The following is a 23633-nucleotide window of genomic DNA, read 5'->3' on the forward strand; positions in this document are numbered from 1 at the left end:
ATGTATTCATTTATATTCCTGCTCATTCAGGGTTTTGAAGTCCAGGAGGCGGTCCTATCAGTGATCGGCAATCTTCCCTCTATGACTGTGTATACAGAGAGAGCTGCAGTCCTATCAGTGATCGGCAATCTTCCCTCTATGACTGTGTATACAGAGAGACCTGTCAATCACTGATAGGACCGCCTCCTGGACTTCACAGCCCAGAATGAGCAGGAATTTACATGTATAAAGTTTTACAGAATCTTTTCAGCAAATGTCATTTATCATGCAAAGTAAATACAAGGCACTTACTAATGTATCGTGATTGTCCATATTGCCCCCTTGGCTGGCTGGATTCATTTTTCCATCACATTATACTGTTTGTATCTATGGTTATGACCACCCTGCATTCCAGCAGGGGTGGTCACGCTTGCACACCATAGGAAAAAGTACCGACATCTCGGCTCCCATCGCAGTGCAGATACGCCGCTGGAAACGAGCAGTGTATAACGCCATGGAAAAATGAATCAACCGAGGAACAGAAGCAGCAGTGTGCCATTTTCATTGTGCTGGTCAATGGGATTGGAAGGCCCCTCACTTTCACATTGAAAGCTGTCTGCGTACGGCTCATCTCTCTGGAAAAGTTGGGTTACAGTGACCAGTATTGGTATAACCAGGGTTGTCAACTTGCTTCCTAATGCAATAGTACATGCAGAGCTGCTATATGACAGTGGAACTAGGTGGACCTCTAGGAAAGTTGTATGGGCAGACATATCTGGATGTGACCAGGTTGAGATTTTGACAGAAGAGGGCAACGCCGGTGGGGAAGAGTTACCAAAACTGGCGCAAAGTTTGGGATTCTGTTGGTAACTGATCTGCATGTCCTTTGCACCAGCTAGTTCCCTTTCAGAGCAGTGACCATTTATTATTATTTGGTCCCCCCCCCCGTGCACATTGGTGAAGCCTCTTGTGTGTACTGTACATATGACGTTGGTTTCAGTGTTTATCTGCATACAGCTGCTTGGGGTGAAACCAAACTAATCAGGCCACCATGGATCCCACACAATGGCCTTTTTATTTATCGCCAAAGAAACGATTCAGACGGCCTCAATAACCATAATTGCCTCGCTCGGCAGGGTTCCGACAGTGGTATGCGGCCCGCTTATTATGATGGAGAATACAAGGGGCCACGTTCTTCTCCCCCCCGCAGCAGTCGTAGTGCCTCAGAGTTTAATTGATAAAAGTTTATGCCGTCGCCCTAAACAAATATGAATACAAACAGCAGTTGCGCTCAGCGGCAATCCCACCATTCGCTTTAGAACCAAAACAACAATTATCATAATAAAACTTAATGAACTTTGCTTACTTCTGTTAACGGCTTTTATCTTAACTGTTCAGAACATCTGGCCGCTTGGTAAATTTCGCTTTCATTTGGCGTTACAGCCTTTAATACCAAATCCCGTCACCCACCTTCCATAAAAAGCGCCACCATACAAGGGTGAGGTTAGACATCGCGTTTATGTTTAGTATCTAATGGCATACTTATCCATCTTACTACCAAGTAGGATGGTTTCCAATTATGCCACTCAGATGTCCCCGCATCCTTCACGTCTGTAAATGAGGCTCCCAAATTTGTCACGTCCCTTGTAAAACTAGAGCAGGGCGCCGTTCTACAGGAGGAGGATCTGTAAGAGCTCTGATTACAATGAATGATCCATATGTCGTGCTCGGATCAGATGTATCCTTTATCGATGTCTGTATCAGCAGTTATATTCTCTAATCAGAATTAAACATGGAGGAGGGGGCCTAAAATGACAACTTATCCCCTTTCCTCAGAAGCCATGAACGGGACCCTCACATTCCCTATGATCACCACTTTATGGACTGCAGAGTACGGTGCTTGGCTACCTCTGGCATAGGAGTGGTAGTCACAGTCACCGCATTCTTAACATCAGTGCCTCTGCCCATAATGGGCAGAGCAGTGCTCGGGCAGGAGGAGGGTGGTGGGCTAAAGGAATCAAAGGGGAGCGGTTATCTGGGCACATCAGAGAGGCCTGGGCACTTGCAGGCCCTAATATTTCCATATTGTTATAAAAAAAAGTGAGACACAATACAGGTACTATTTTTACGTTGGGCAGCTGTGCTAAATCGTGATCTGAGCCGTCTCAAAGTAGGTGACAGACTCCCTTTTACAAAATGCAAAGCGAATGAAGAAAAGAGAAATCTTTAATACAATCAAGTATTTGGTGTGAAGCCCTTTCCCTTCACAACAGCATCAGTTCTTCTAGGTGCTCTTGCACACAGTTTTTTATTTTATTTTTTTAAGGAACCCAGCAGGAGGTTGTTCCAAACGTCTGAGAACTAACCAGAGATCTTCTGGGAATGTATTTTTACTCCAATCCTTCTGTCTCTTCATGTAATCCCAGATTACATGATGGATGATGTTGAGATCAGGGCTCTGTTAGGCCATCGCTTCCAGGACTTGTTTTTTATGAAGATAGTTCTTAATAAAATTGGCTGAATGTTGAGGGAGGGGGGGGGGGGCTAGTTCTGCTGCAGAATAATCTTGGAGCCAATCTGTCGCCTCCCTGATGGTATAGCATCATGGAGAAGTATCTGCCTGTATGTTTTAGCATTGAGGACTCCATTAAACCTGACCAAATCCCGCAACTCTGTTTGCTGTAATGCAGCCTTAGACCACCTGCACACAGGTGCGGCTGAACGCACATAAGATCTTCCCGAATTTCAGTGTGGATGCGTTTCTGCAACATATCTGCAATTTTTAAATTGCAGTTGCAAATGAGCTCTTAACAAGCTCTGCCTCTAATGCCACCAGATGTAAGGCAGCTATCCTACAAGTCAGGGATGCTCAACTTGCAGTCCTCCAGCTGTTGCAAAACTACAACTCCCAGCATGACCAGACAACCTACAGCAGGGCATGGTGGGAGTTGTAGTTTTACAACAGCTGGAGGGCCGCAGGTTGAGTATCCCTGGTATAAGTCAATGTTCAGCTCTTTAAATAAGCCTTGAGACATGACTCTGATATTAAATAAGCCAGTATCTCATCTGCAGACAGCTGTTTCGGGGTGATAGCCCCCTCATCAGTGCAGAGCAGAATAATAGCTGAGAGGCCTGTCAGGATTTGGGGAGAGAGCGCCTTAATTAGTGTGAGGAGACTTCTGGTGGCATTAGAGGCAGAGCTTGTTAAGAGCTCATTTGCTGCCCTTTCTTCCCAGAATTCCAGAGGAGCATGCATGGCCTATGAGTCTCCTCCCGCCGACTAAGGCGCTCTCTCCCTAATTGCAGCTTAACTGTGGCTTTACAGAAGATCTCACCCTTCATTTAAAAAAGGGTGAAATCTGCAGCTAAAAGGACAAACATAATTGACATCCTGCAGATTTGGAGATCCATGCGGCAGGTCAATTTCCGCAAAGTGTATATATGAGATTTGCGTAATCGGATACACTTTGCTGGTACTGTACTAGGGTTCCCGGACCGGCACCAGACTTTCCATCATGGAGGCAGCCACCGCACCACCAATGCCAAGACCTAAAGATCTCGCTACTACTGGGGCAAGTCTATTCTGGAGCTTGACCTATATTGTTGCTGACACATAAGTATGTTTTTTGATTATCCCTATATTAGCAGCATGTACAGTAAGTGTTTTCAGGCAATCATCTGCCAAATATATAGACCGCAAAACACTGATGTCCATGTTTCATTCCCTTTGTTTGGGTCCGGGGTTCGCAGCCAAGTATAGGCTACGTTCTATACTTCTGCAGAACGGAAATACGGATGCAGAAAGCACACGGATCATCCGTGTGCTTTCCACATCATATGTCCACAAAATGCGGACCATGGCCCCATTAGTCATTGCATCCCCCAAAAAAACAGATGCACTACAATGGTCATCCATATTTTGCGGACTGTGTGTATGAGGTCCGCTTTCCTCCTTTTTTGCGGGCTCCATTCTCGAGAGAGGTGCTGGCGCCACCACCTCATCAGACACTGCTGGCATATGCCACCAACGTGTGAAATGGGCCAACACCCCTTTAAGAGTTCATTCCAAGACGCTGCAGACCAAAACAAGCGTTTTAGAGAGAGACAGGAGACTTTGGGTAAAGCAGTATTTTTATTTATTTTTATGCGTTAAGAGGGAAAACTGCATCATAAGTAAAAATGCTACTGCTGAAAACATAAGAAATAATGACAGGGTTTTTGCAAACTGATGAGGCTTCCTTTTATTGTAGTCGGGGAACTATTTTCCTTCCCCCCCCCCCCAGTTAAATAAACACCCGCTACAAAAAAATGCCAAGTGCATTACATGATCATACAGTAAAATGACAAAAAAAATAATAATAATCTGATAAAGCAATCTATAACCAGGTACATTCATGTGCAAAAGACAGGTTAAGGATTTTTTTTTCTTTTTCTATAAAAATAACAATACAAAATGGGGGAATGTGACACTTGGAATAATAATAATACTATTAATAAAGAAAAATGTTCACCTTATGTTCGTACATCGGTCAATCGTCAGATTTTGGTACAATTGGTTTTTGTGCTCTGACACCTTAAAGCGACAGTCTTCACATATTTTACAGCTAGAAGAGTCAGCCCTTTTACTTGGGCTACATTCACATGACCGTATCCGCAAAAAACACTGACGTCCTTTTGACTTTTTTTTTTGCGGATCCATTGTAACAATGCCTATCCTCGTCTGTAAAACGGACAAGAATAAGACATGCGCTATATATTTTGCGGGGCTACGGAACAAACATACGGAAGCGGACAGGACACGGTGGGCTGTCCGCTTTTTTGGCGGACCCATTCAAATGAATGGGTCCTCATCCAATCGGCAAAAAAACCAAAAACACAGAACGGACAAGGAAACTAAATACGTTTGTGTGAATGTAGCCTAAGGGCTCATGCACACGAATGTATTTTCTTTCCCTGTCCGTTAGTTTTTCTTTTTGCAGACAGTATGCGGAACCATTCATTTCAAGGGGGTCGACAAAAAAGAAGTTACTCAGTGTGCATTCTGTTTCGCGAAAAATATGTCCTATTATTGTCCGCATTACGGACAAGAATAGTACTGTTCTATTAGGGGCCCGCTGTTCCGTTCTACAAAATACTGAATGCACACGGACGTCATCCGTTTTTTTTTTTTTTTTGCGGACTGCAAAATACATACGGTCGTGTGCATGAGACCTTAAGATGTGAATGTAGGATACACGGCAATGCCTGCTCTTAGGGTCTTTTTCCCTCAGATATGGCACCCCTCTTGTCCACAGGCCGTGTCAGGTATTGCAGCGCAGTGCCAATCAAGTGAATGGGGCTGAGCTGTAATACCAGAGCCCATGGACAAAATGTGTTACTGTTTTTGGAACAAAAGTATTTTTTTTTTTTTTTTTCCCTTTTAAAGGGTTTGTCCCATTAAGACAAATTTACGCACAGGTGTGCTGCTGCTTCATTGCGCTGTCCGGCTTTCTGTAAGGGCTCATGCACACGAAAGTTGTTTTGCGGTCCGTTTTTAACGGATCCGTTCCGTATCTGATTTATTTATTTTTTTCTCTGATTTAAGTCCTCTTCCGTTCCGTTTGTCCACAAATCATATCCGTATGCGATCCGTTGTTTGCGGATCGGAAACAGTAACTTATTAATCACCAAACGCATGAGCGATATAGGCTGGGCATAGCATTTCTACAGTATGGATCCGCAAAATACGGATGTTTTGCGGACAATAATAGGACATGCACTACTTTTTTGTGGAACGGAAACAGAATGCACACTGGGTACCTGCTGTTGTTTTTGCGGACCCATTGAAGAGAAAAAAAACAAGAAGGGAAGCGGAAAGAAAATACGTTCGTGTGCATGAGCCATAAGGCAGTTTTTTTGCAGGCAGAATTTGGCGTGTATTCATTGCAGGGCATTTTGACCAAATTCAGCCTACAAAAAAAAAAAACCTCAGTATAGATGGGTCCTTAGACTGATCTAATGACGGAGGCTTAATCAGGTTTTTGCTCTGGTTAGGGCAATCTCCTACCCCCTGCAACATATTAGTTACTTGGCGCCTGTAATAGGAAGATCTCATGGCTTTTTCCTGCCAGATTTCTCATAACTACTACATATTGGGGTCATGTTCTACCCCCTGTGGATAATAAGAGTCAGTAAAGGAGGTAAATTTCATTATACAATGGAGCAGGTTTAAAGGGTTCTCTCACTTCAGCATATAGCATTTACCATGTAGAGAACGGTAATACAAGGCACTTACTAATGTATTGTGATTGTCCATATTGCCTCCTTTGCCGGCTTGATTCATTTTTCCATCCCGTTATATGCTGGTCGTTTCTAGCACTGGTGGTCGTGCTTGCACACTATATAGGATAAAGCACCGGCCTCTCTGGTGGCCAGGACCACGGGGAGCGCTCATGGGCACACATGCGCAGCAGCAGCTACTGTCCTGGACACCTTGTATCTGCGCTGCAACAGTGTCTGTCACCCCTGGCTGGAATGATGAACCAGCCAGCAAAGAAGGCAGTATGGACAATCACAATACATTAGTAACTGCCTTGTAGTAACTTTCTCTACATGATAAATGCCATTTGCTGAAGTGAGATGACCCCTTTAACTGTTGTGCCTCCTTTGAGCAGGGACCTTGCCTAACTATGAAAAAATGGCCCAGATTTACTAATCCTGTAGATGGCGTCCACTTAGACAGGCCGCCTAGACCTGCACCACGCTCATCACGGGGGATCAGGGCCCATGTACACGACTGTATCTATTTTGCAGTCCGCAGATCTGCAAAATACAGATGTGGTTAGTGTGCCGTTTGCATTTTATTTGCAGACCCATTGTTTTCAGTGGGTCCATGGTTGCATTTTGCAGACAGCACATGGCTGATCCATGTCCGTTCCCCAAAAAGAGCGAGAACATGCCCTATACTTGTCCGTTGACCCACTGAAGTCAATGGGTCTGCAAAACTGATATCGTCGTGTGCATGGAGCTTAGATGTGGTGCAGGGATAGATAAGTGTCAGCGTATATGCATGCTACAGCACTAATAAATCTGGTGCATCTTTAGACCACCTAGTCCAAAGGCCCCTCTACACGGGCTGACTGAGCAGGAAATTATCTGGAATGATCTGCTGGTGCCACGATAATTGCCTGCTCCTCAGACGGTGAGAGCTGCATTTGCCTGCAGCAATCACCTCCCCATAGAGATTCCTTGTTTCTGGGCAGAAGGTCCCAGTTCACACAGGACAATCTGCTGCCTGGAAACAATGATTTTTGAGGTCAGCAGCTTTTGATCATTCATTGGGTGATCAGCGGCATCTTTACACTGCCTGATTTATACCGATAATCATCCCCCCCCCTAAAGAAACTAGACAGGATCAGAAAATCTGTGCAGCAGTGACAACACGTGCCGCTGGGTGCCATGATCTAGACCAGTGTTTTCCCAGCTAGATATTCCCCTACTCAAGCAAATGACAATGTCCACCAAAGCTATGCTCATACACTGTGCTGCTAATTAAAAGCCCAGCGTGAGCAATTATCTCCTTGGAGGCCTAGCATTGACCCCCTGGGGGACCCATACAACCGACATGTCGAGAAGCAGGTAGGTTAAAACCTTTGCGAAACTCATTTCCTAAGACTTTAGATCTGAACCTACCCCCTTCCCAGGAAAGAAGTCACTCGTAGAAGGTGCATATTTATTTGATGGGGAATATCATGAAGTCTATATTGGCAATTACCCAAAATGGGCCTTTTGGTGTCATGTCAGACTACAACCTAAATGGCAGCCTCCAGATTACTCGCAATTTTGACTATGAACTATACTGGTAGGGGGAAAAGTGATCAGGTTATTGTTGCCGTTTTCGGAGATCCCCCTTTGTGGTTCTACTGACCCAAATTGAAAACGCTCTGTGACTCTTAGTCTAGCGGCCATGATACTTCTTTAACCGTGCTAAGGACAACTGTTTGTCTAGCTTAGCTTTACCCTACCGATGCCCAACCTGCAGCCCTCCATCTGTTGCAAAACTACAACTCCCAGTATGCCTAGACAGCCTACAGCTATTAGGGCATGCTGGGAGTTGTAGTTTAGCAACACCTGGAGGGCCGCAGGTTGAGCATCACTCATTTTTCCTACAGGCCTTGAACTTAGGGAACTACATTAATACATACATGTCAGAAAGAACAAAAATGATCAGTCAGAATTTTTTGAGTAAAGGGATACAAAAAAATAAAATAAATGACAGCAGTTAAGCAATTACCAAATCATAGCAGTCTCTCTATGGACTGGAATTTCCTATCTTCATTTTGACTTAAAGTCTTAGGCTCATTGATATGGTATACAGAAATGTGCTGTGAAGGACAATATTCTTTAAAAAACCCCAAACATGGCCCTCATTTATACCTACACATACAAAATAAAAAGAACTTGCCTAACAATCCAAACAGCACTGCTAAGGGACCAACAACCATATTCTGCTGATATCCAGGTATCAGTACTTTTATAGTGAGTGACCACCCAGAGGTCCACAGGAGTGCGGTCATCTGGCGGGGTCACCTGCTGGCTTCAGTGGCTCTTGTTAGCAACTTCCCAAACATTGAGCCCAAAGCTTGGCAGAACGGGACTAGTGAAAACTGCAATTAGGGAGTCTGAAGGACTCCTTCATGATTGATCACGTAGAGAAATCAATATTTTATTTTGGCAGACATGTGCCTTTTTTTTATATTTTTTATTGTTCTTCCTTTATCTAGATAAATCTACGAAGACATTTTTTTAAAATTTTCTCCTTTGACACAACTTAAATGAACTCCACCTAATATTATGTGAGCAGAACCTCACATCTTCTGTGGTGGGGTGACTGAAACCATCCTAAACAGAGTTAGGATTTTGCATTTTCATTTGCGCTCATCTCTGGAGCTACCAAGAAGGAATGAGCAACAAAAATGCCCAGGATTAAAAAAAATAAAAAATAAAAATTAGCTGTGAAAAAGTGCTGAGCCAGTGGGCAGTTACACCCAATATGTAGCCCTTCAAAGTACTGGTGGAGAAGGCTGGAAAATAGCTCAACAATATGCTCCTCCCCGGGACTACCAGCCTATCGGCCAAGCAAAGAGGAGTCACATGACTTTTCTACTGTCTGAAACGGGAATCGCTGTTTCTTAAGGCCTCTTTCACACGACCTTATAGCTTTTTCAGTGTTTTGCGGTCCGTTTTAAATGGATCCATTGTTCAGTTTTTTGTTTCCATTGTGTTTCCGTTTCGTTTTTTCCGTATGGCATATACAGTAATTACATAGAAAAAATTGGGCTGGGCATAAAGTTTTCAATAGATGGTTCCGCAAAAACCGGAACGGATACGGAAGACATACGGATGCATTTCTGTATGTCTTCAGTTTTTTTTGCGGACCCATTGATTTGAATAGAGCCACGGAACGTGATTTGCGGGCAATAATAGGACATGTTCTATCTTTCAACGGAACGGAAACGGAATGCATACGGAGTATATTCAGTTTTTTTTTGCGGAACCATTGAAATGAATGGTTCCGTATACGGACTGCAAAAAACTGTCCGTACACGTGAAAAAAAAAAACGGTCGTGTGAAAGAGGCTTGAGCCTCATGCAGACGTCCCTTGAACACTGTCCGTGATATACCGTACTGACATTGCAGGAGCGCTCGGCGTCATTGGTTGCTATGACGCCGCGCGCTCCTGCAATGCCAGGCCGGTATCTCACGGACGTCTGCATGAGGCTTTAAAAGGGTTTTCAGAGACTTTTCAACTGATGACCTATCTCAGGGATGGCCAACTTGAGGCTCTCCAGCTGTTGCAAAACTACAACCCCCAGCATGCCCAGACTGCCTACAGCTATCAGCCTACAGCAGGGCATGATGGGAGTTGTAGTTTTACAACAGCTGGAGGGCCGCAGGTTGGCCATGCCTGACCTATCTGATCAGTGGCGGTCCGACACTCGGGAACTTGAAGGGGGCTGAGCCACGCCTAGGCCATGTGACTGATGAGCGTGAAAGCTGCCAGAAGACTGTGGCGCTCAAGACAAACAGTTGATTAGCAGGGATCCTGGGTGTCAGACCCCGATCAGATACTGTTGACCTATCCAGAGGATAGCTAAAGTCTTAGAAAACCCTTAAAGGGGATGTCCTAGAATCAAAACTTATACGGTGCTCAGCATAAGTGTTGCTGGGCATCTCAGTGCTAAGATCTCGAGAATGGGATTCTTGTTATTTTCCCCACATTTGAACGTAGCAGTGGTATGTCCATGGGACTGACTGAAGCAGCTGAATACAGTGCTCGACTATCTTCATCAGTCCCTTGTTCGACTGCCGCTCCATTCAAATGGCAGACAAGGGAGCCTTGTGATGATGGGGGGTCCCACCAATCGAGCACTTATCTCCTTTGCTACAAATAGAGGATAAGTTTTGATTCTGGAAAAAAACAATGATGCCAGTGGGCCCACTTTTTGACGTTTGATAGGACATCATCTAAGGGAAGTCTTGGCTGCTTATGGGTTTCCCTTTAAGAGTGCTATAATTGCTATTCCATTATGCCGTATGGCCGACAAAAAAAAAAATCGTGTAGAACTAAATAAAAGCTAAGGAATAACATATGGTACAAAGTTCTAGATTAAGAACAAGGTAGAATTTGCAGATGTCGCCATGCTCCTCCAAGAAAATAGCAGGCAGATAAGTGCTAGGTTTGTCGTGAAATGCTAGTGCCCAAAAAAATAGCATTTAAAAAATAAAATTACCCCCAAAAAATGATGTAAAATTTATTTACCTAGAGCTGAAATATTTTCATACTAAAAGTTCTTATTCTAAACATTTTACATCTTTTCTGGACATTTTTTTTACAAAAAATAAAAAAATCCGGTTTTAATTACTTACATAAAATGTCATTAAAAATCTAAGAATTCATGTACGAGAAAAGTGCATACCACTATTCATTGGTCTAAATGTAGTGTTGCCTCAAAGCTAAAAAAGGAAAAAAAAAAATTGCATTATTCTAAAAAAAAAAAAAAAAAGCCCCATTTATCAAAAAAACAAAAACTGGTTTCATCACCCATAGCAACCAGTGAATAGGGATTAGTTGCTATGGGCAACAAGGCCTGACCTTTTTGGTAAATGAGGGCCCCTTGTTTTATTTGATTCAGCACTACCTCACCTCGTGTATTACATCTCTATCGAAATCGCAGTGTGAGTGGTTTAGGTTTTAAAAGTTTTTGTTTTTTTTAATATATATATATTATATACCATATATAGTATAGTTTTGTGTTCTTTTTCGCCTTTGCTTGAAAATACTGGCTAGAGTTACGCGTGAGTCATTCACAATTACATCTGCTAGATCTAGAAGCAGTTTTGCAAGCAAACCCCCTTTTTTTTTGTTAAATCAAGCATGCTAAAATAATAAAAACTATAGAATTTTTTATTTTTTTTACATATTCAACTTTTCTAAAACCAATTAATCCGATATGTATTGTCATTCTACAGCAAGATAAGAACTCTTGTTTGATGATTGACCTCACTGAGGCTATAATGCTGGTCCGGTTGTTGGTCTCTTGTTTAAAATGACCCTTCGCAGTTTTCAATTTTAAAAAAAAAATACTCAAAACACGTTTCACTTTTTTTGTATTATTGCACTATTTGCTATACCTTCTATAACCTTTCTAACTACAATCCAATTGCCCACGCTTTTTTTTTTCCAATATTTAAAACCTATGAAATAAATAAACCATTGTTGATGGTACAGTGTGACCAGGGAAGTGAGAAGAGTAACTTTATTTTTTTTGTATTTTTTTTTTTTCTTATGATATGCTCTTTCTTCCTTTTTTTTGTTCCTTTTTGAGCGCATTCTCAAAACGTCGGCCACGTGGCATTGTCCAACATGAAGTATATGAATGTATGTATAGAAAAATAATACATACATAGAAAAAAAATAATAATGGATGGATTTTTTTTTTTTCTTTGCAAATGTGAAATGAGAACTTTTTTTTTTTTTTTTTTTTTTTTACATACAGACTTTTTTTTTTTTTTCCTCCTCCTCCTCCTCCTCCTCCTCCTCCTCCCCCGGACATTCGTCAAACTTCTTTTGTGGTCATACAAACATAGTTTGTAATTCATTGGCTATAGAAAGTCCTGTACAAAGTCTGATGAACTTAGTGCCCCAAAAAAAATGAAGTCTGTGTGTTTTGTAATGAAAGAAAATAAAAAAAGGAAAAAAAATAAAAAAAAGTGAGACATCTAAGCGTTTCCACTTGCAGAATACGAAAACTGGGGAAAGTGCGGCCTTCTTTCATTGTCAACAAATTCCAGATTCTCATCTGCAAAAGACATAAGAAACAATACTCAATAAATTCAGCTAAAGGTGAAAGTTAGAGAAAAAAAAAAAATCTTGAAAATGTAGTAACTTTTACAAATTTAGTTTTTTTTTTATCTTACAAAACAATAAAAGCACACAATTACATGTGTCAATGCTTACCATAACTTAAAAATTGTAAATTTTATTTTTATTCACCATTTAAATCTGTCACCATGATCAACCCTGTTAAACCAGGCATACCGCCTGGTAGGGTTGATCATGGTGAATTACAGGGTGACGCCCTCTTGCTGCGATGGGCTGTAGTGTTACAGTAAAACTATTTTATTCTTATGCAAATTAGGCGCTAGGAGCCCCATTTGACCACTTCCTCTCCCCCGTCACCACTCCTTCTCCTGCCCCGATTGACAGGGCCAGGCATCCTCACTGTTTAGATGCTTGGCCCCGAATTCCTGTGCATGCGCTGGCACGGAGCCTGATGTCATCATCGGCACTTGCGCAGTGCAGGCTTCAGAGTAGGGCAACCCTTAAGGAGACCAATTACACATGTGCCAACTGAACACACTGATGGAGGTACGAGAGAGTTCTGGGTCAGGCATCTGAACAGTGAGGGCATGAGGAGGGGGTGAAGTGCTGCTCCGAGGGGCTAGGCTAGTCCCTCTGTGCTCAGAGCACTTCATGCATAAGAATAAAAGTAAAAATTCTGCTACAACACTACACCCAATTGTAGCAATAAAGGGCTCATTTAATTCTGTACAGTATTTATTTTAATTAAGAAAAGCTAGGCCTGACACAGTGCGAGATACTGCTTTATAATGCAGTGTGTCCCTGCGAGACCTGGAATCTACTGAATTACATGCGGTCAGTGTAGTTTAGTAGATTCCAGGTCTTGCAGGGACACACAGCTTTATAAATCAGTATAAGGCCTCCTGCACACGAATGTATGGCTTTTTCAGTGTTTTGCGGTCCGTTTTTCACGGATCCGTTGTTTTGTTTCCGTTCTGTTTTTCCGTTCTGTTTGGCGTATACAGTAATTACACAGATAAAATTCGGCTGGGCATAACATTTTCAATAGATGGTTCCGCAAAAAACGGAATGGAAACGGAAGACATACGGATGCATTTCCGTATGTGTTCCGTTTTTTTGCGGACCCATGGAACGTGATTTGCGGACAATAATAGGACATGTTCTATCTTTAAACGGAAATACGGAAACGGAATGCATACGGAGTACATTCCGTTTTTTTTGCAGAACCATTGAAATGAATGGTTCCGTATACGGAACGCAAAAAACGGCCAGTAAACGGGAATAAAAAAAGGGCCGTGTGCAGGAGGCCTAATGCAGTAGGATCCCGTCAGTGGAACAGAGTTCAGAACAGGAACACATGCAGCAAGTTTCTCGCACTGAACTCTCGTCTGTGTCTGACCTTAAAAAGTAGATTCTTTGATTGGGTCCCCAATAAAAGAAGTCCAATATGTTTGGCCTAGGGAAAGAATAAGGCTACATTCTTTTTTTGCGGATCGGATGGTTTCCGATTCATTTCTATGGATCCGTTAAAAATGCGGTCAGTGTTTCCCGTCCGCCAAAAAAGTATTGCATGTCCTATTCTTGTCTGCAAAAAATTGCGGGTGACCAACGGAAGCCATCCGCATCCTTTTTTTTGCGTATGGTTGCTGGGCAACCTGTATATATTAAATTTCAAGAATTACAGCCTTCAGGTTTTTTTTGGCGGACCGTAAAAAAACAAAACTGAAGACACACGGAAACACAACCTACAAAATTTGCAGACAAACAGAACGGATGTGGATGTAAAAAAACCAGGAACACGGATCTGCTATTTGCGGACCGCAAAAAACAACTGTCGTGTGCATGTAGCCCAATACTGTCCTGCACCCTGACTCTGGCAGTTTTCCGGTCCCTGGCTTGCTCACTTCCTCTTGGGGGATTTCATGTGCCGCTGCAGCCAATGACTGACTTCAACAGTGATGTCACTGGAAGTTGGTACATTTTTACAGCCCTGATTTTAACAGGGTTGTCCGGGATTTTTTAAAGTGATGGCCTGTCCTCCGTATAGACCATCACTAGCTGATTGGCGGGGCTCAGACAACCCAAACCCCGCCAATCAGCTACTCTGTGTAACTCAATTGATGGAAGGAAGCACCAGAGCTACACAACACCAGCAAAACTGTAGCAGGGGGAGCTTGCTACTACGTTGAAGTTCATCAGTAGGGATAATCAAACTTTTATTTTTAGAAGTTCAGGTGACCAGAATTGTGTTATAGATCCTGTGACCACGGACCATAAGTTATGGTCCGTGGTCATGGGATCCATAATGCAATTCTGCGGTAACGAGAACTTCTAAAACAGAAGTTTGCTCATCCCTATTCATGAGAGCGATGCTGTGTCAATGGTTCTTTGTAGCAGGGGTGCATGGTGTCCGCTAGCGATTGCCTATCCTGCGGATCACTTAAACCCTGGACAACCCCTTTAATTCATTTTTTTTATTTACTAAACCAATTCATCATGTTCTAATCATACGTTAACAGTATCCCTTTAAATTCCTTCAAAAGAGCAGTCTCTAGCCACCCCAAAAGAAAGGGAGGGGAAAAAAAAAACACCTTTAATCACTTCCCAAAGTGCCTAACCCAGCATTCATAAATCTGATATCAAACCTCAATTATTATTTTTTTTATTCCAAAAAATGGCCTCAGATTTCCAATTTTCTGTCAAATGGTGGTGTTTTTTTTTTTTTTAAATGGGAGACTACCGAAGAAAACTATATAATTCATTTGTTTTATTTACTAAACCAATTCATCATGTTCTAATCATACGTTAACAGTATCCCTTTAAATTCCTTCAAAAGAGCAGTCTCTAGCCACCCCAAAATTATATAGTTTTCTTCGGTACAGTCTCCCATTTAAAAAAAAAAAACAAAAAAAAAAACACCACCATTTGACAGGAAATTGGAAAAATTGGAAATCTGAGGCCATTTTTTGGAATAAAAAAAATAATAATTGAGGTTTGATATCAGATTTAGCTCATTATATAGTTTTCTTCGGTACAGTCTCCCATTTAAAAAAACAAACAAAAAAGCACACCACCATGACCTTTAAACCTGTTCAGATACTGAACCTAATGTCTGACCTTTGCCAGTCAACAACAGACAGTTTCACCAGCAAATTAAAACTTGCATCCCTCAACATTAAAATTTTTAGATTTGTCCTTAGACTTAACTAATTCTTCACACTACAATTCTCAGACTTCTCTTCAAGGACTTGGAAGCTGGGAGGTTAAATGAGGGAAAAGCGCTAAACACGTGTTCCGACAGGCTGCATTCTGTTCTGCAGAGTGGGTGGCATCCGTCGTCTCTACATCTAACGAGTTTATCCTGTGAAACATTATGCCACTTCTTGAAGTCTTGCATCTGGCGTTTGGGTCTTAATAACTTTTTGATCAGGGACTGAATTTCCTGAATGACTGGAGTATGTCAGAAGCAGAAGGACATGGGTGTGAGCTTGCCACCTCCTCAGACTCTGGCATAAAAGCTGGAACCAACTGCTCCGGGACCCCTGCCGTCCTCCACGTCTAGCCTCCTACAGACTCTTGGTTCTGTATGGTAATGGAGGGGCGGAATACATGAAAGTCTGAGCCCCCTTCAATCACGCAACTAAGCCATGACATTTCCACTTGGCCAATGCACATGAGCTAATGGGATTGTCACCCTCAGTAAACCATGTCATGGAAATTTAGCCAACTATGGACCTGATCTGCATAGTCTGAAGTAGCGAAAGGCTCTCCATGGTCAGTCTGCCCCACTGTACTAAAAGGGCAAGATGTGGTAACTATAGGTATTTCATTTTTAAAGTCTACTCACTAGTTCAAGGTGGTCATGGAAGTAACAATACTGGTTACCAGAATGACTATAAATCAATCGTTTAAGGTTGCCTGGAAGTTTATTTTTTTATTATTATACTGGGACAGTATTCTGAAGAACTAAGAATTAACATTTTAGAATTATGTCTTCCTCTACCGTCTTCCATCACTTCTGTGATGACTATTCTCTGAAAGCAGACCACACAACTACTGGATTGAAGACCATAAGATCACGTGGGCCAAGCATCACTCAATAAAACCTACGTAGTCAGTAGAGGCAGTGTGACCTCTCAGGCGACATTCTGTATACAATAAAAATTCTAGCATTACATCCAAGATTAGCTATTTAATCCCTTAGATGCAACATTTACTATGGACCATGGCACTTAAGTGGCTAGAAAGACCAAAAAAGTAAAAAAATTGAAAAAAAACAAAAACAAAACCTTTTTGTAACAATCCAAACTAGAAAGTTATCCAAAATGATATCAGTAAAAGCCCTTGCACAGCTCTCTTTACAGAAATATATAAAGTTATGGGTCTCAGAGATATTGTGGACAAGTAGTAAGAAATTAAACAATTTGGTATGATTGTAATGGGATCAACCCGTAGAGTAAAGTGATGTCATTTATTCCTCACAGTGAACGCAGGAAAAATGCTGAATTGCTGCCGCTACCCATCTAAAACAAATAAAAAAAAGCCCTTAATGAGGAAAAAAAATAAAATAAAAAAAATAGAATAAATTTTGGAAGTTGGGGATGAAAAAAAAACAAAAAAAACCCCCTAAAGGATAGAATATCTGGTGTCCTTTTAAAGCAGGGATGCTCAACCTTCAGCTGTTACAAAACTACAACTCCCAGCATGCCCTAATAGCTGTATGCAGGAGCCCTAATGATACATTATACATTACATGTCCAAAAGATCTAGTCCATAGAAATCGCACAGTAGGGCGAAAAAAAAGTAAGAAAAAATAAATAAATATATATATATATATATAAAAATTTAACGCCAAAGCAGACCTTTTTTAACAGCTGCATTCCAAAAGACTGCAGTTACAAATGGCCCCCTTCAATTCTATGGGGGCTGTTGGTCCATAAAAATGGCCAAAATAGGACATGGTCTATTTTGTGACAGCTATTTTTCACAGGCCTCTTAAAATATGTGAATAGGCCAGTAGACCTCAATGGTTCTGAAAACGTCTGTCATACACTGTCATGGGAGGTCTATGGAGAGAGAGAAAAAATTGCCTCAAATCAAAAAAGTTGCATTCTGCCCCTCTGACAAGATGAGGTGACACAGCAACGTAGCCTTATCACACAGTCATGTGCCTGTTAAAGGGGAACTCCATCATTACATATGGATACTGCCCTACAGTTTTTGGTTTACAGGAGAACCGGTAAAAAATTTTGTTCAGTTTTTGAAATTGAATATGTTTTTCCCATCACAGTTCTCCACTGGATGTAGTAAAGACTCAAGGCCTGCAGGGGGCACCGCTGCAACACTAGAAGTGGTTTTGCCTTTCAAGAAACCTCATCAACAGCATTGAGAAGAGAGTTTTCTGCCAGGACACTTCTGACGTGTCATCAGCCGAAAAAAGAAGTAAATCAGGGGCTGCACTGACAAGATGACCCCATTTTTAAATACAGCGAGTCCAGTGATCGGCTTCCGAAACCCTGGGCGAGCGGATGAACTGACGCCGACCACACTTTTTGCCTGCATACTGCAGTGTGTACTTGGAGGCAAATGAATGGGTGACCCTGTACTCAGTGTACTATATAGCCTGGCCCTAGTCCAACATTGTGGTAGGTGCTCTGACTAAGGGCTCATTCAGATGGCCGTAGTGTTTTGCGGGCCGCAAATTGTGGATACTGACCGTCTGCGTTCCGCATTTTGCGGCGCGCACATGGCCCGGCCCTATGATAGAAATGCCCTATTCTTGTCTGAAGAATAGGACATGCTCTATCTTTTGTGTGGGGCTGCGGAATAGAAGTACGGATGCGTCTTTTGCGACCCCATTGAAATGAATGGGTCCGCATTGATCGAGAAATACGGTCATGTGAATGGGCCCTAATAGAGGGGGTCCCAAGCAAAGAACCCCTCTATGAAATCAGGCACAACAGGACATCTGATTTATGTGTTATAGCCCTATTTGGCTTAAACAGTTACTTATAGATGCAGATTTAAAGGGGTTGTACAGAATTACCAAAAAAATAAACTGTGCCACGCCTGTCCACAGGGTTATAGCTCAAGTTCGTTAATAGGTGGCACTGTTTTTGAAGGAAAATAAATTTCCAAGCTTGTACAAAATCTTTAAAATAGTAAGCAATATATAAGAAAACGCTGGCTCTTCTCTCTTAATACATTAAAGGGAGTCTATCACCTCCAAAATCAGTTTCAAACTATTTTTTATACAAAAAAGGTTTTCGGTGCCCCATGGGTAGGGCCGCTCCATTTGTTGCACCTGGGTTCCCCTTGGTCACCATTATCGGCTCTGGAATCTTAGGGACTCTCAATCAAACAAGTGAGGGAGGCACTAGGCAGTGTTGCTGTGGAGAGATCCTGAGGTCCTGACCACGGTGCACTGAGACCTTCTTGCCATTAAAAGGGACCGTTTCTCAGGATTATAGGACTGGATTTTCACATGATAGGTATGGTTATGTTCTGGGGTACCTACTCTACAGAGCGGTATGCTTACTCTCAAATGATTTGGGAGGTGACAGACTCCCTTTAAGTTGGGTTGTCTGGGTTTAGATAAAAATTGTCTGCTCTTTTCCAAAAACCACACCACCCCTGTCCACAGTTCTTCCCCATTGACTCCCATGGAGCAGAGCCTCAATACCAGACACAACTAGTAGACAGGGGTGGTGCTGTTTTTGGAAGACTGCATCCATGTTTTTCTAATCCTGGACAACCCCCTACTTAATGCCCCACACTAGGTGAATAAATGGACACATACCTTGGTCTGGAGGAGTTATCGTGATCATCTGCGCCGTAAATTCTTCATCAAAATACCTTGTATCTGTCTCTGATGTAACTTGTGGCTTAAAAGGTGGAACAAGCTGAAAACATATGAACATGGACATGGTAAGCAGAGATCTGAGGACTGCACATCTGTGTCATAGCGCCCCTCCCCCCATGTTATCCTGATCTAGACAGGCAACCTGGAACAGTCAACCATCTGCATCTAAAGATCATGGTCACCTCCATAGGAAATGATGAAGACCTATGTGCCACATCAACAATGAACGTAGGTGACACATTTGCCTTTTCCATGATTTTTTTATTCATTTATTTTTGTCTAAACAAAAAGGTTTTCCCCCTATCTCCAATTTTTATGTCAGGGTGTTGGTTGTTAAAAGGGGAACACACATTAAATCAGGGGTGCACAACGTTTTCTGTTCCGAGGGCCACATTGCACAACTATCAAGGGCTGCAATAAATTATATCAAAAGCCCAGGTTCCACTACCAGGACTCCCAACAGGGGTCGACTTTTCCCCCAATCAATCAGCACACCCATCGGGGTCGACTTTTCCCCCAATCAATCAGCACACCCAACGGGGTCGACTTTTCCCCCAATCAATCAGCACACCCAACGGGGTCGACTTTTCCCCCAATCAATCAGCACACTCAACGGGGTCGACTTTTCCCCCAATCAATCAGCACACCCAACGGGGTCGACTTTTCTTTCCCCCAATCAATCAGCACACCCAACGGGGTCGACTTTTCCCCCAATCAATCAGCACACCCAACGGGGTCGACTTTTCCCCCAATCAATCAGCACACTCAACGGGGTCGACTTTTCCCCCAATCAATCAGCACACCCAACGGTGTCGACTTTTCCCCCAATCAATCAGCACACCCAACGGGGTCGACTTTTCCCCCAATCAATCAGCACACCCAACGGGGTCGACTTTTCCCCCAATCAATCAGCACACCCAACGGGGTCGACTTTTCCCCAATCAATCAGCTCACCCAACGGGGTCGACTTTTCTTTCCCCCAATCAATCAGCACACCCAACGGGGTCGACTTTTCCCCCAATCAATCAGCACACCCAACGGGGTCGACTTTTCCCCCAATCAATCAGCACACTCAACGGGGTCGACTTTTCCCCCAATCAATCAGCACACCCAACGGGGTCGACTTTTCCCCCAATCAATCAGCACACCCAACGGGGTCGACTTTTCCCCCAATCAATCAGCACACCCAACGGGGTCGACTTTTCTTTCCCCCAATCAATCAGCACACCCAACGGGGTCGACTTTTCCCCCAATCAATCAGCACACCCAACGGGGTCGACTTTTCTTTCCCCCAATCAATCAGCACACCCAACGGGGTCGACTTTTCCCAAATCAGCACTCCAGAGAGATGTGGCAGACCATGCATGTGGCTCTCTGTTGAAAATGCTGGGAGTTGTGGTAATTTCACAAGTTTGATCAACTATAATTGAATGAGCCACATACAAAGATGGCCACCTCTCTAACCCATATACTCATTTTTGAAATTCTAAAACGAGCCAAAGGGATCCATTTCTTTTGCTTTATGGGGACCAAGAGGTCCATCAATAACTGCCCATTCATGTGCCGCTCCTCATTTGTCTGACATGGAAACTACACACATCTAGCAGGTTAGAGGGCCGCATGCGATTCCTTCTGGCGTCAGGTTGTGCACCCCTGACTCCAGAGAGTATATACCCGCTGCAGGTTCATCCCATACGTTACAAATAAAACATTTGTTTTGCTGCAAATTACAGAGAAAAATTAAATATCAAAGTCCTCAAATTCAGAGGCCATTTATTCAGTGCTGAACCTGATGTGAGCGGCGCCGTTCTTTAGAAAGCAGCTATTTATAGAACCGACAGCTTGCCGCACACTCCAGCGCGCCCCCCACCCCTCTCGCAGGCCTTTCATTGCTGACTGGCAGGACTGTGGCGTGCATTGTGTCATAAATTTGGGACATTTTGCACCATCTTGGTTTCTGGAATGCAGCGTGCACAAGCTGCACGGTCTCTACAGATTGTGCCAGGACGCTCAGCCCCCCTCCCCTCTTGCCAAGCATGTGTGTGCCAGCACAGCTGCCATTAGCAGCAACAGCTGTGCTATTCTTCACTCCAGAGTGGGGGAGACATTTATGGTGGGGGGTTATTGCAGTGCAGATGATGTACAGACTACTCTGCTCCTTCTAAGAGGAGATTTTCAGTACTTTGGTTTGGACTGCACCCCATAGATTTTGCAGCGTTTACCTTTTCTGCCAATCATACTACTCCCCCCGATCCCCCCGCATTAGGGATAGGTAAGAAAAGTGCACTACATTCAAATGGGTTCCGTGTGCATACCGATACTTACTTTTTTCTCGTATACATCTTGCCATACAATTCCAGCAAAAAATTTGTGTTGCATGATCTCCTTAGCATCGTCTGGTCCACCGCCTAACCTGAACACGCGAAAGAGAAGGTACCATAAAGACAGAGAAAATAAATTGTGTTACTAACTGAAAAAAATACACATCTTAAAGAAGTTTCCCACCTCTGGGACCCTCGGGAGAAGCGAGGTCTATGCCTACCCACAGAAGTCAGAGAGGTGGCCGTGGCCCTCTGTACTGATGTCTATGGGGGATATGGAAAATGCTGAGCAAGCAGTGTCATGGAACTGGAGGTAGAACAAGCACCATACCCCTTTAATAGATGCAAGTAGGACAGCTGCATTTGCCATTCTAGGCTAGGGCCTTAAAGGGGCTGTCCATCTGCAGTAGAATGTTTGCACTTACCTCACGGATCACCTACTGCCACTGTCCTAACAGTGTCTGGGTCCCCGCTGCCCTCCACTTCCTGCTCCAGTTCAAACACTGCAGCAAATGGCTGGAACTGACGCTTAGCCAATCACTGGCTGCATCGATGACCCACCTCAGTCAGTGATTGGCTGAGCAGCATTCCCACTCATATCCTACTGTGTCAGGGCATCAACAGAAAATGGAGGGCAGCGGGGACCCGGGCACCATCAGATCAGTGGCGTAAAGGGACTGGCGAGGTGAGTACAACCTCTTATTTTTTGAAGGAGTGGCCCTAATTCTGGCAGACTCCTGACTGCATACAGCTGATGGTCTGTGACAATGTATTAGTGCAGATGACAGCTATCTAGGACAGCTTTGTGCTGTGTTATGATCAGAGAGGATTACCTACACTGGTACACAGTAACAAACCTTCAGCTTAGCAAGCAGTCAGGATAACTTTTTTTTTCTCTTAGTAATAGAGGCACAGCAGTGCAATTCACTTGAATGAGGATGAGCTGCAGTTCCAGGCACAGCCACAGGCAAGAGTGGCGCTGTTTCTGAAAGAAGAAAAATCTGACCATTTTCCTATTCCTGGAAACTCCCACATTGCACACTCCACAGAATTGTGAATTTGGCTTTTTCAGAATCAAAACTTTTGTCTCATTGTATGGAGGTGTTACAGGGAGGGAGACATCAACGCGTATGAGATGGGAACAAGTGTCTTCACGTTCTTACCTTTGTTTTGGGTCTTTCTTCAGTAAACCCGAGAGCAGCGATTTTGCTTCAGGTAATAAAGTGCGAGGGAATCTAATCTCCTCCATAAGGATGAGTTCAAAGAGTTTCTCGTGGTCCTGGTTGTAAAAGGGGAGCCGGCCACACATCATTTCGTACATGACGACGCCCAAACCCCACCAGTCCACTGCGCGGCCGTAGTCATTATCTTCTAGTACCTGTCGAAAGAGTATATAAGGTGTTAAAGGGAACCTGTCACTAGTTTTATGGTGTCCTAACTAAGGGCAACATAAATAAGTGACTGATTCTCTTAGCAAAATGCTGGGTCACTTTCTTTAATTGACCCAGTCAATCTGCCAACATCTTGTATTGAAAAGCTCCAGCTGATAATGATGAGTCCTGAATATTCATGAGCTCCTAACTCTCCTCGCCCACCTGCTGCTGATTAACAGTTATTTTCCATATGAATCAGCAGCAGGTGGGCAGGGGAGTGGCTATAGCTCTGAATTAAATATACGCTGGACTCACTGACATCACGCTGGACTCAAATCAGCTCATCGGCATGCGGCATCTTTGTGTGTGTCTGTCACACCAGTAAGTGAATACATCTAAGGTACTTTTTAGTAGTTAATGATTGTATATAATTAGTTAGATTATAATCAAATATCCACATGACAGGTTCCCTTTAAAGGGGTTGTCTGGCCACCTAAAATATTCAAGGTACCTACGCAGGTGTTGTCTCATGAAGATAACTCCCATCCTTGCTCATTTTCATGCCATCCATGCACACAATGGCAACCATCGCTGCAGGGGAAGCGCCCAGTTGGCAATGTCTTTGCCCAGTAACATCAGCTATTTGCCAGGAGGCTCGAGACTGAGGGGGGTTGTCTCTGATGACGGCATATGGACGTCATAGAGGGCACTTAGCCATCTATATAATACAAGGT

At 43.2% G+C, this 23633-nt stretch overlaps 1 protein-coding gene across 4 annotated transcripts in view; it reads right to left on the reverse strand.

Annotated features, from left to right (window-relative positions):
• Positions 1 to 12050: 12050 nt before the first annotated feature.
• The window catches only part of AKT1 (AKT serine/threonine kinase 1), a 109870-nt gene continuing 98287 nt past the window's right edge, over positions 12051 to 23633 (reverse strand). For 3 of the 4 annotated variants that reach the window (XM_040412784.1, XM_040412783.1, XM_040412782.1), the window contains 4 exons: positions 22690 to 22904; positions 21531 to 21618; positions 19143 to 19245; positions 12051 to 12320 (listed from right to left, as the gene is read on the reverse strand). In XM_040412784.1, the coding sequence (XP_040268718.1) occupies positions 12241 to 12320; positions 19143 to 19245; positions 21531 to 21618; positions 22690 to 22904 (486 nt within the window). In that variant the 3' untranslated portion in view covers positions 12051 to 12240. Of the gene's footprint in view, positions 12321 to 19142; positions 19246 to 21526; positions 21619 to 22689; positions 22905 to 23633 lie in introns of all 4 variants that reach the window. The other variant, XR_005774938.1, reaches the window with a different exon arrangement.

Source organism: Bufo bufo, chromosome 11 (assembly GCF_905171765.1).
Source record: "Bufo bufo chromosome 11, aBufBuf1.1, whole genome shotgun sequence".
NCBI lineage: Eukaryota > Metazoa > Chordata > Amphibia > Anura > Bufonidae > Bufo > Bufo bufo.